Genomic DNA, 11100 nt, shown 5'->3' with positions numbered 1-11100 from the left:
GATATGATGGCTGAGCGCCTCGCCTGCGCTGGCGAGCGCGTCGACGCGCCCCTGCTGCGCCTTGGAGGCGCTGTGCTGCGTCTCGACAGCTTGCGCGAGGAGCAGCAGCTTCTGCTTCGCTTGCTCCATCGCTGTGGCGTGCGCGCCGAGCTGCGCCGACGTCGCCTGCCGCAGCGACGCCACCTCCGCATACAGCGACTCGCGCGCCTCGTTGCTGCGCACGACGTGCGCCTCGACCCGCTCGGAGACGCCGCCTAGCCGCGCCGCAGCCTCGTCCAGCGACTTTCTCTGCTCCGCCAGCCGGCTGTCCATCGCGCTGCGCTGCTCGACGAGGTCGAGTTGGAGCAGGTGGCAAGAGGAGGAGGCCTTGCCCGCGTCGCGGGCGAGCGCCTGCACCTCGCCGCTCGCCCGCTCGACGCGCGCCTGCTCGCACGGGCGGTGTGACCTGACCAGACGGCCTCCACGCCGCAAAACCTCGCTGCACCGCACGCCTCGAGCCCATCGAGGCGCTCTGCGTGTGCCGACCCCTCGGCGGCTCGCGCCTCTGCCTCTCCCTTTAGCCTCCGGACTTCGGCGCGGGCACTGCGCAGCGCCTGGGCCTGTGCCTTCTGCTCCGCGCGCAGCGAGTCCACCTCCTCCACAAACACGTCCGAGAGCGTCGAAAAGGCGCGGCGCAATCCGTGCAGCTGCTCGGAGAGAAAGTCAAAGGACTGCTGCGCCTCGGCATCGAGGCTGAGCCGGAGCGCGGCGTCGCGCTTGAGGGTCTTGACGGACGACTTGAGCTCCATTATCTCGGGGCGCAGCATCTCTGGGAGAGGCAAGACCTCAGTGCAAGACCTCAGTGCGGCGTTCGTCGCTACACGGGCGGAACTTTTTCTTTTTTAGCGCCTTCGTTGTTTATAATAATACTGCCTGACGGACACTTGCTGGCCCTTAGATTTTCTTATCCGCTCACATCGCCGGGCGCCGACGGCCCGGGGATTTGATAAAACCGGGTGGCCAATGAGCGCTCAAATCACGTGCAGCCACGACGGCGAGCCGCCCAGCACGCCGCCCGCCGCTCAGACGCAGAACGCAAATCCAGAGACGAGCCGCAAGCGGCCTGCTGTCGGAGGCACGCCGCAGCTGAAGCCCAGGAGGATACTGCACGAGGCCAAGACAGTTGCCATCGGCGGACAGTTATTTGCTACCAAGGCGCAGGCCAGAGAGCGCTTCAAGCAAATTCGCGACGGCGCACCTGCAAGTGGTGTCCTTACGCCGGAGCACGAAGCCTTCGTGATCGACTGTGTAATAGCGCACGTCAAAATCAAGAAGTGGATCGAGGAGAACGACGGCAAAATTGAGCGCGTCTACGTGGGTGCGGGTGCCAAGGCTGAGTATGGGTCCCGGTCGGTTCGCGTAAGCATGCGCTCATCGCGTAACCCAAACCTGGGGGAGACCGAGACGGTCGGCCCAGATCCTTGTCTGGACGGCCTTTTTGGAGTCAAGGTGTGTGCAAACACGTCGGCGATCCAGGAAAGGTACTTGAAGATAAAGCGGGAGGAGCGCGCACGCGACGCTGTCAAAGCAGACGTGACAACCTTCCGCCAAGGAAGGCGTCGCATCTCGGACGGCTTGTTTGAGTGCGCCGCGTGCACGCGAGCTTTTCCAAGCAGCGGCGTCATTGTGGACCACGTAAATCCGCTCTTTGAGACCATCCTCGGCGAGTTCTGCAGTGAACACCCGACATGCACTCTCGCTGTTGACGACCCGCTGACGCCACTTTGGCGGGCACACCACGCGGCGAGATGGGTGGCTCAACTCCTGTGCGTCGGCTGTCACTACGACAAGACCGCGGGCGAGACGTCGGAGCGCGCGCGCGCAAGAAGCAATGAAGACACGGCACACTGGTAGGTACCTTTTAGTCTTGGTGTGTGCGGTCGTTCACGGCTTTAACTTTTTTTAAAACCAGGCGTTTATTGCACACCTCCATGAACGGGGCAGCAATCGTGGGCCTCGAGTCGTGGGCCGTACTGTTATAAGCATATGCACGCTCCTCCCTGTGCATTCGCATCGTGATATGCATCCTTACCGATCCATAACCCTAGCGCCTATACATTTACGTATTTGCAAAATACGTCCCCTCTCCCACCCTCGCGCGTCGCGGGCTCGCGGCGCGTGAATGCATAACACAGATACATAATACATAGGCGAATGGATGCATCACGACCGAGTGTCACATGTCTCCTATGAATTATGTATCATGCGTTGTTGTTTTGGAGATTTGATGGTTTGGCGTGACGAGCCTCTCGGATACTCTCCAATCGTTTGTGAGAGAGGAAGCCAAGGCGTGGTTTGTTGCCTTTTGAGGACCTCTACTAATGAGGACCTCTGACCTCCGCTGATCGAGGCCGAGGCAGGGTCCACATCGATGTGAAGTCCTCACGAGAGAGAGGTCCTCACAGGCGAGACAGAGGTCCTCACGAGAGGACGTCGGCGCCAGAGGCGGCCCTTTCCTCCATTCAAATGGCGGCCAACGCGCAGCCGCAGGCCGGAGCCTACAATAGTAGTGTTAGGCCAGGGCGGTGGGCGTCGGCATAGGCGGCTCGCATGATGAATGACGGCAGGGCGGCACCCGGTCGGTGGCACCCGGCGGCACTCGTCTTCGGCTATAACAATGTGTATCACTTTCTAGCGACGATAGTGCTCTTACAAAGATCGCTAGTGCTCTGGGGCTAGCACGTTAGCAATATCCATTCTCTTTTCGTTTTGTCTGCGATCCTCGCTACCCAAAAAGAAATCAACCTGCGCGCGGACTTCAGCTGGTGAATCGCTCATCCAAGGGCCGTGAGCAAGGATCGGGAAGCATGGCCGCCTGCGTGCGCCCCGGACTCACCCGCTCCATGGCCGGGCCCGCCTGCGTGCGCCCCGGTCTCGCCCGCATCTGGTTCGTCGCTCGCAGCTTCCTCCTTGTCGCGACCACCGCTCTGCCGTTCGCACTCTACCCGCTCCAGCAGCTCGCGCCTCTCTGGCCGATGCCGCTGCTAGGGCTGGTCGCCGCTTGCATTCCCGGCGCCGGCGCTCCCGTCGCGGGAGGCATAATCTTCCTTCCAATGCTCCGCATGATGCACGTGTGCCCTCGCGACGCGGTCGCCTTCTCGACCGCCACGCAGTTCATCGGCGTCGGCGTGCTCACGCCTCTCACCTGGCTCGTCACCGACCCATCCACGTTTTGCCTCTCCACTCTCCCGCTCTGCGCACCTCCCGCGCTACTCGGCCTCCTGCTCGCGCTTTACCCGCTCACGCTCCCGTCCGACGAGGTCGTCATCTACATCTTCACAACCTTCTGCGCCGCCCTCGCCGTCTACACCACCCACGGCCTTCTCACTTCGCGTCTGCAGACGGACAGCCCCTCCTGTGGAGCGGCCGGAGGCGCGGCCAACACGTGGCGCGAGCGCGCGGACCTCACCGTCTCCGAAGCGGCGGCGAGTTCGGTCGTGGCGCCGCCGCCGCCGCCGCCGCCGTCGCCGCCGCCGTCGCCGCCGCCGGCCAGCGAGAAGGCCCACACATATCACATCACCCCCACCAGACCCCGCCCGAGCCCTCACCCCCACCCCTACCTCTCCAGGGGCTCGAGCGGCCGCTCACGGACCACGTAGAGCTCGTGCGCGCGTGGCGGCGCGGGTGCGTCGAGGACCAGCTGGGGCGGGTGGAGGTGCGCCGCACCCCGAGGGACGCGCACCTCGTCCACCACCGGCTCGTCGAAATATGGGGACACGTCGCAGGTGTTCCGCTCCAAGGGCGATGCGCCAGGCGCGGGAGAAGGCGACGTGGAAGGGGGCGATGTGGAGGCGGGCGCTGTGGAGGCGGGCTCGCCAGCGGCGCCTCACCTCGGCGCATCTCGGCTCATCTCGGGCGGTCGCGGGGGCAGGTGCCGAAGCTGCTCGCCTGCGACGGCTCGGCCGCCGCCGCACGACGCGCCGCCCGCGCCGCACGCGCCCGGCGTGTGCTCGTGGCGTGGGCGTCCATGCTCCCAGGAGGGCTGCTGACGGGCTACATCGGCATCTCAGTGGAGAAGGTCCTGTTCGTGCTGCTCGCTTCGGGCGCCCTCGGCAGGCGCGGATTGCCCGAGACTGCCCTAGAATGCGCGAGATCGGCCGAGATCGGCCGAGATCGCCTCGCGTGCCCGCCGGGCAGGCGCGCGAGCGCACTACCAGAGAGTAGATGTTTGCTGCGTCCGAGGTGATCCGAGGTGATCCGGCGTGAGATGATCCGAGATGATCCTAGCTGAGATGCTCCTAGTGATTCTAGATGATCCGAGGTGATCCTAGCTGGTCGGAGCTGATCCGAGATCATCCAAGAGGACACGAGAGGAGCCCGAGACGAGCCGAGACGAGCCGAGAGGAGCCATGGCTGCCCGAGAGTTAGGCGCGAGCACGTGCGCAGCGCGGCCATCACCTCGGTTACCTTTGTCGGCTGGCTCTCGGGCATCTCGCCGTAGATGTATTCTCTCTGGAGAGGCAGTATCTCCCTTTATCCCCTTCGAGTCTCCCGGTATACCTCCCGCCATCCGCGTCCACACCGGCCGCCGCGCGCACCAGCCTGTTTGCAGCCGTCGTTTGATACGCGCGCGCTCTCTGCCCAGGCGTCTCGCTCGCCGTGCGCGCCAGCCGCGCAGGCACCGCCTCGCCCGACGCTCGCGACTACGTCGGCGAGGTGCCATGGCGGCTGGTCGCCACGGCGCTGCCGGGTGTGGTGTTCGGTGTGCAATGCGCCCGCTGTGGACGGCCGCCTGCCTTGAAGGTTGCATCACGGCGGACGCGCCGGGTGAGTAGGCACGATGCTCGGCCCGCGCGTGAACCGGTGGGTCCCCTTACCCGCATGACAACACTGAAACTGTAGTGCTCCTACATACCCTTACTACTCAGTATAGGCGCGCCTCCCAACCTGCCGCATGACATGAACACAATGCCCCTACATACAATAATCATGACAGGCTGCTCGGCCCGCGCAACGTGATGGTCGGATTCGTGCTCTTCCTGCTGGCCGACGTGGCGCGCGCGCTGCTCGAGCTCGCTGGTGCGCTGCCGCCGCTGACGTGCGTGCCCACGGCGGGCGCAGTCCAGGTGTGAGGGGAGAGGCTCCCGCTGTCCCGCGCGGCCCGTGTTCCTGTCGAGCGTTTGATTTTTTTGCGTTTTGGCGAAAAACACGACACTACTACTCTCCCCCCCCTCCCCCGTACCCCTTTGGGCACCCCTTTGGCGTGGCGCGCCTCTCCCCCAGCTCTCGGTATCGCGTACGGTTCCCTGCCCTGTCGGGAAGCCTAGTAGCTCTTAACCTGGGGTCGCTACGTACCAATGGAGGGCCCGGGGCCTGGAAGTGAAGGGGGGGGAGTTCGCCTTGAAGTGTCGAATCGCCTACCATGTGAAGTTGGCATTGTGCTGTCCCCTGGCTCCCGCCCCATCCCCCTGCTCTCTCCGAGCTAGACAAGGTGAGCGAGTGAGCGAGGTGAGAGCGAGTGAGCGAGTAGTGAGCGAGAGAGCGAGTGAGCGAGTAGAGAGCGAGAGAGCGAGTGAGCGAGTAGTGAGCGAGTGGGCGAGTGAGCGAGTAGTGAGCGAGCGAGTGAGAGAGCGAGTAGAGAGCGAGAGAGCGAGAGAGCGAGAGAGCGAGAGAGCGAGAGAGCGGGAGAGGGAGAGAGCGAGAGAGCGGGAGAGGGGGAGAGGGTGCGCAGCGATTGAATACGTGGTTGGGTTCACAGCGATGCGGCGATGGAGCAAAAAAAGGGAGGTCGTTTCCGCCCCCCCCCTCCCCCAACCCCCCCCGGCAAGGGCGCGCGGCGATACACGCGATATAATAACAAGATATGGCATAAGGAGTCGAACATTTAAACCCCTCCGTCGACACTGTGCACGAAACAACGGACACCAAGCGCGAGGCCAATTCTTCTTTCTTGCGAACAAAAAAAGAAACTCCGCGCCTCTGTGTGTCTGCGGGTCGCCGAAAAAACACAGCCGCTCTATTGTAGCATCCGCGACGCCGACTTCGACACGAAGCCTCGGCAGCCAGGGCAGGCCGTGTTTATCGGCTCCATGCCTCGACTCGTCTCGACCTCGCTGTCGTCGTTGAGCCAAGTGTGCAGGCAGCGGTAGTGGAAGAGGCTCTTGCAGCAGCGCGTGGCGCCCCAGCCGTTCGGGTCGCGCGGCTGCAGGCGCGCGCCTCGGGGTGTGCGCTTGTCGTCCATAGGCGCACCTGACGAGTAGCCGGATCTCTGTACTGACAGCAGCAGCTTCCGCACCGTCGTGGGGTCCCCCTGGCCGGGCGGGGCAAAAGGCTGGCGGGGATGCCGACTCAGCACTTCTGGCTTCTGGAGGTGGTCGGCCACTGCCCGGCGCAGCCTGTCGCTGGCTCGCTTGGCGTCCCAAGCCTGGCGCATGGTCAGCAGCCCGTGTGAGATCAGGACGCTCTCTGGCAGCAGTTTGCGGAGCTGCCATGTGCACGCGGCAATCATGCAGTCGCCGGTCGCGTCCAGGTCCGCCGCCCTCCATTGGCAGTCCTCGCAGCCGAGGGGCGGGTTGTGTTTGTCCTCCAGAGCGCGGGCCAGTAGCGGGAAGCTCCGCGAGCAGACCCCGAGCCGCTCGGACGGGCCGACGGTCGCGTAGTGAGCACCGGACGCGGTGAACAGGGACAGGGCCTCTCTGAGGGCACGGATCGAGTCCATCTCCCAGAGGCGAGCGCCATCCCCCCCGCCCGCTGGCCGCGGCCCGCCCGCGCCGCCGGCGTCGCCTCGCAGAGTCGCGCCTTGGGCCTCGCCGTCGTCGCTCCCCTTGGGCCGCAGTTTGCCCTCGGGTACCCGGCGTTCCTCGGGCCCGCGAGCATGATCGTGTGTGGTACTCGGAAGTGTCCTCAAAGTCGACCGTGAGCACAACGGCGCTCGCGTCCGCGTGCTCGCCCGTGTAGATGACGTGCTCGTCCACCTGGAAGCGGGGCTCGTCGAGCCGGGGGCCGGCGCTGTGGTCGTCCGCCATTACGCCGCCCTCGCCGCCGCCGTTGCCCTCCATGAGGACGACACCGCCGCTCTCCTCGCTCGGCGGCGGGGTCGCCGCCCGTGCGCCGTGGAGCGTGGTGTCGACGGGCGCCTCGGTATCATCGTGCTTTTGGCAACCACAAAGAATTTATGCACCAAGAATTTTAAACAAAGCTCCCTCGCAGGACACTGGGCACGGGACTGCGTGCTCAAAAAGAATTCGCGATGCTCGCGTCCAAAATGTATTCAGTATTGAGATTGCCTCCGTCCGGCACCGTTGCGCACTCGCCGGGCAGGCGCGCGCTCATTCATCATTGAAGGCCGCGACCAAGATGCAAGAACACATGTGCATTGCGCTTCGTGAGGATCGCGCTGCTCCTCACGCGCCCTGGAGCACGTAGGTCAGCCTCAGGCGGGTGGGCGACCGCCCGCTCCGGCTGTGCTTGAGCTCGTTGTAGCACCTAGGAATAGCAGAGGAGGCGTGATTGATGAGAATCTCTCTGTGGGGAAGGACAGTGTGTCTGAGAGGGCACACTGGCGCAGCAACACCTGCGGCGGCCGTCCTTCGCCCCGTCGCAGATGTACATGCGCTGCTCAATGATGCCCTCGAGAGCCGACCCGTCAGCCTAGTAGCAGTAAGCGCACTGTGTCAACTCATCCAAACAAGCGCGGCTCCCCGCACCCCGGACGAGTCTGTGGCGGCTCGTGTCTTCGTATTCGGTGTCGCGTGACTCACGGGTCTTGCTTGCTTGGTACCCTCTCGGCCTGCTTGCTCGAGGTGGTGCGCGAGGTGATGACCGGTCCCAAGTGCTCGATGCCTGTTCACACGCAGAGCTGTCAACCGCGTCTCTGTCTCGCCATCGACCCCACATTGACAGGCGTGAAGCGACGCCCTCGGCGCGCAGCGCCCCCGCGCCCTGCCACGCAAATACTGTGGTCGCCGTGACGCCGCGAAACGCCTTCTCTTCGGTCAGCCCGTGCTCGTACACGAACGAGAAGACCAGGCCCATGCACCGGCACTGGCCCACCAACACCCCCTCCTCGATGGAGTGCGACATGGGCGGGGCGGGGATGCGAGAGGCGATCTGCTTGATCACCCAAGGCACGTCGAGCGACGCGATGTACTCCTTCTTGCCGTCCTCGCGCTCCAGCTTCCAGCGGCCTGTGGGCACATGGGCATGGCAAGCAGCGTCGGGTCATGTGGTCAGTCTCGCGCCCCAGAATCCTTGTGTCACTCCATCTCCTTGCTACACACCAAGGAATGGCGCGAGCTCGAGTGGCGAGGGCGAACCGGACGCCGCCGAATCTGCCGGCGACTCGCTCGCTCGCGCCAGCCGCGCTGAATTCGCTTGCTCCTCCATGATGCGGACGGCGGCGACGGCGGTGAAGGAGGCGGAGAGCGAGTGGCGCTGTCGCCTGTCGATGATGGATGCACGCGCGTACTCGCGCGCCGCCTCCTCAGTCGCGAAGCCCTCGGCGAGACCGGTTAGGCGGCTGGACAGCTCCTCGAGCGTCAAAGATTCTTCGGCTTCCTTTGCCGTCGGGTGAGTCGCCTCGGCTGAGAGGCTCGGGTGAGCGCCGAACAGGAGCTGGTGCGCCACGAGCTTCAGTTCGCGAGGCGCGTTCGAGATTTTTTTGGAGAGGGCTGAGGATGGCTTCGACGCAGAGCAGCCCATTTTCAAAGCAAAGGGCGTGCGAGGCCGCCTAATTTGCTCGAGCGGCATCTTCTCTCGAGGTCTCTCGATCTTTTGTGTGAGCTCTGTGCCTTGATCTGCTTGATCTGCTAACAACGAACACAACCAGATAAAGAAATCGGGCGCGACTGCCTTCGCGGTGCGTGTGCAGCGCGTGCTCCTCTGTACGCGCCGCGCTCTCTTTGCGGCGCGCAGCGCCCCGCTAGAGCGGCTTGACGGCGAAAAAATGACTTAACGGCTTCGAGGTGTGAAGAGACGGTTCTCACACTTTTCGACTCGGATAGGGCTCGAGGCGCCGATTTGTCAGACGCCGTTCAGAGGGCGTGCTGCGCGTGTGCTGCGCTGCACGCTCGGCGCTGTAGCATGTCGCGGAGCGCCCTTGAGGCGGTGAGAAGGCGCTGGACGGCGTTCACGGCTCGAGGTGTGGAGAGACGATTCTCACACTTTTTGCTATGAACAGGGCCGCCGACTCATGGGAAGGCCTTCGTGGTGCCTGTCCAGCACTTGCTCCTCTGCACGCGCCGCGCTCTCCACGCGGCGCGCAGCGCCGCTAGAGCGGCTTCCGGCTTGACTGCGAAAAAATGACTTAACGGCTTCGAGGTGTGGAGAGACGAAATTCACACCTTTCGCTATGAATAGGGCTCGAGGCGCCGACTCATCAGTCGCCGTTTAAGGGGTGTCTGGCTCGTGTGCTGCACTACACGCTCGGCGCTGTTAACGCGGCGAGGAGCGCCTTTGGAGCGGCGAGAAGGCGCCGGATGGCGTTCATGGTGTCGAGTGTAAAGAGACGCCGTTCACACTTTTCGACTCGGATTTAGGGCTCGAGGCACCGACTCATCAGACGCCGTCACGGCGTTTGTCGCGCGTGTGCTGCACTACACGCTCGGCGCCGTTAGCGCGATCAGGGCCCTTATTGGGGCGGCGAGAAGGCGCCGGGCGGCGTCAGCTGTTTCGGCTAAGTCGTTTTGTACCGGATTTCAATGTTAGTGGCAAAACCGCGGAACCCGGAAAATGGCGTTTGATTTCGCGAACCTGCTGTCCGCTGCCTGCGGCGGCGCTCCGCGCCGCTTGGGGCGCCTGCGGCGCCCCTGGGCGCGCTGCGCGCGCCTGTTTTGGGGGGGCTACCAGCACCGAAAAATTGCCGCTTTTGGGGATTCTCCCGCCTTCCTACTCCTCTCTTGGATTTTTTTAGTGTCTGTGGCTCTTACGAACATACCCGAGGGTGAACTGCTGACAGGGTTTGCGATGAGGAGCGATCCGAACGTGGTATTCGGGTGATCAAATCACGCCGAAGCGCTTCTTAGCTGTCCCCGGCCCTGTGGGTGTGAGGCTGCCGTGTGCCGACTGCACTCCACAAGTGCTCCCAACTTTGCGTGTTTTCTCACGCTTGTAACATGTAAGTACGCAAACGACTTCTTTCAGAGAATCAAACCCCATTTGAGAACTTACTGCGTTGGCGGCACAAGTGGCGGCACGCCATACACCCCTTACACCGAGACGCCCCCGGCCCCGCGCCCCAGCGCGTACCCCAGGCGTACCCTGCCAGTGCCGCTGACTGCCTCAGGCCCTCACTCTCTACCGTTCTCTCGACCTCGCACCCCGAGGCGGGACTCCTCTCTCTGCGATCTCAAGGCTCTCCACATTGCACGCTAAGCACCGGGCCTCCTACTCGACAGTTTCGGCCAGTTGTACCTCACCGCTCTCCTCCAACGCCCCCCCCCCCCCCCTTCCCTTTCGGCCGACGCCGCGGCAAGCACAGGCCAAACATAAAGTCGCTCGGCCAACACGCGCGGCCGCGACGTCGCCGCGCGCAGCCCTGCGCACAGGTTGAGCTCCCGCCGTGCCGCGCTGTGAGCGGCCGCCGCACGCCCCTTGCCCGGTAGCCAGTCGCGACGCGGCGGCAAGCTATCGCCGTGCCGCACCAGTGCCGCCGGCTCAGCTGCCCTCAAACACCGCCCGAGCCTTCGAAGCCTGCGACCCCTCAATCGTCCTTGGCGGCGGGGCCTTGCCGACGGGCGCCTGCGGCGAAGCAAAGAGGTAACGGTCGCGTCCAACGCCAGGAGCCCCTTGAAGTGCAAACCCCGGGTGCGGCGCGCGCGCGCCCCCCCCCGCGTGTGTGTGTGTGTGTGTGTGTGTGTGTGTGTGTGCGCGTGCGTGCGTGTGTGCTGTGGGGGCAAAGGGGGGGGGGGTAAACCTTGCCGAAAAGCTCGCTCTTCGCGACCGATCCCTTGGGCGTGTCGACCCCGCCCTCTTGCCTCAGGGTGGGCATCGCCTAATCAATGAGTTGGCACTTCATTGCGCGGACTGAGTACTCCCCCCTCTTGTCTCGGGGTGGGCAATCGAAAAGGGGGGGGAGAAGGGGGTTAAAGGGGGGGGGGGGGGGGGAAAAAAAAAAAAAAAAAA

The 11100-nt window shown here is 64.1% G+C and overlaps 2 protein-coding genes across 2 annotated transcripts; one reads left to right on the top strand and one right to left on the bottom strand.

Annotated features, from left to right (window-relative positions):
• Positions 1 to 7: 7 nt before the first annotated feature.
• EMIHUDRAFT_470134 (hypothetical protein) lies at positions 8 to 834 on the bottom strand (the record flags this gene model as incomplete). Its single annotated transcript, XM_005771583.1, has 2 exons — positions 492 to 834; positions 8 to 423 (listed from the first exon to the last, which is right to left on the bottom strand). Coding segments are annotated over exons 1-2 (729 nt in total), but the record flags the coding sequence as incomplete, so codon positions are not given.
• A 1996-nt stretch (positions 835 to 2830) lies between these two features.
• EMIHUDRAFT_444975 (hypothetical protein) lies at positions 2831 to 5198 on the top strand (the record flags this gene model as incomplete). Its single annotated transcript, XM_005771582.1, has 6 exons — positions 2831 to 3524; positions 3606 to 3694; positions 3765 to 4095; positions 4408 to 4466; positions 4625 to 4842; positions 4913 to 5198. Coding segments are annotated over 3 exons (1047 nt in total), but the record flags the coding sequence as incomplete, so codon positions are not given.
• Between the last annotated feature and the right edge of the window lie 5902 nt (positions 5199 to 11100).

The sequence above is a fragment of the Emiliania huxleyi genome, assembly GCF_000372725.1.
Source record: "Emiliania huxleyi CCMP1516 unplaced genomic scaffold EMIHUscaffold_379, whole genome shotgun sequence".
Classification (NCBI taxonomy): domain Eukaryota; phylum Haptophyta; order Isochrysidales; family Noelaerhabdaceae; genus Emiliania; species Emiliania huxleyi.
This window is presented reverse-complemented; position numbering and strand designations above follow the sequence as displayed.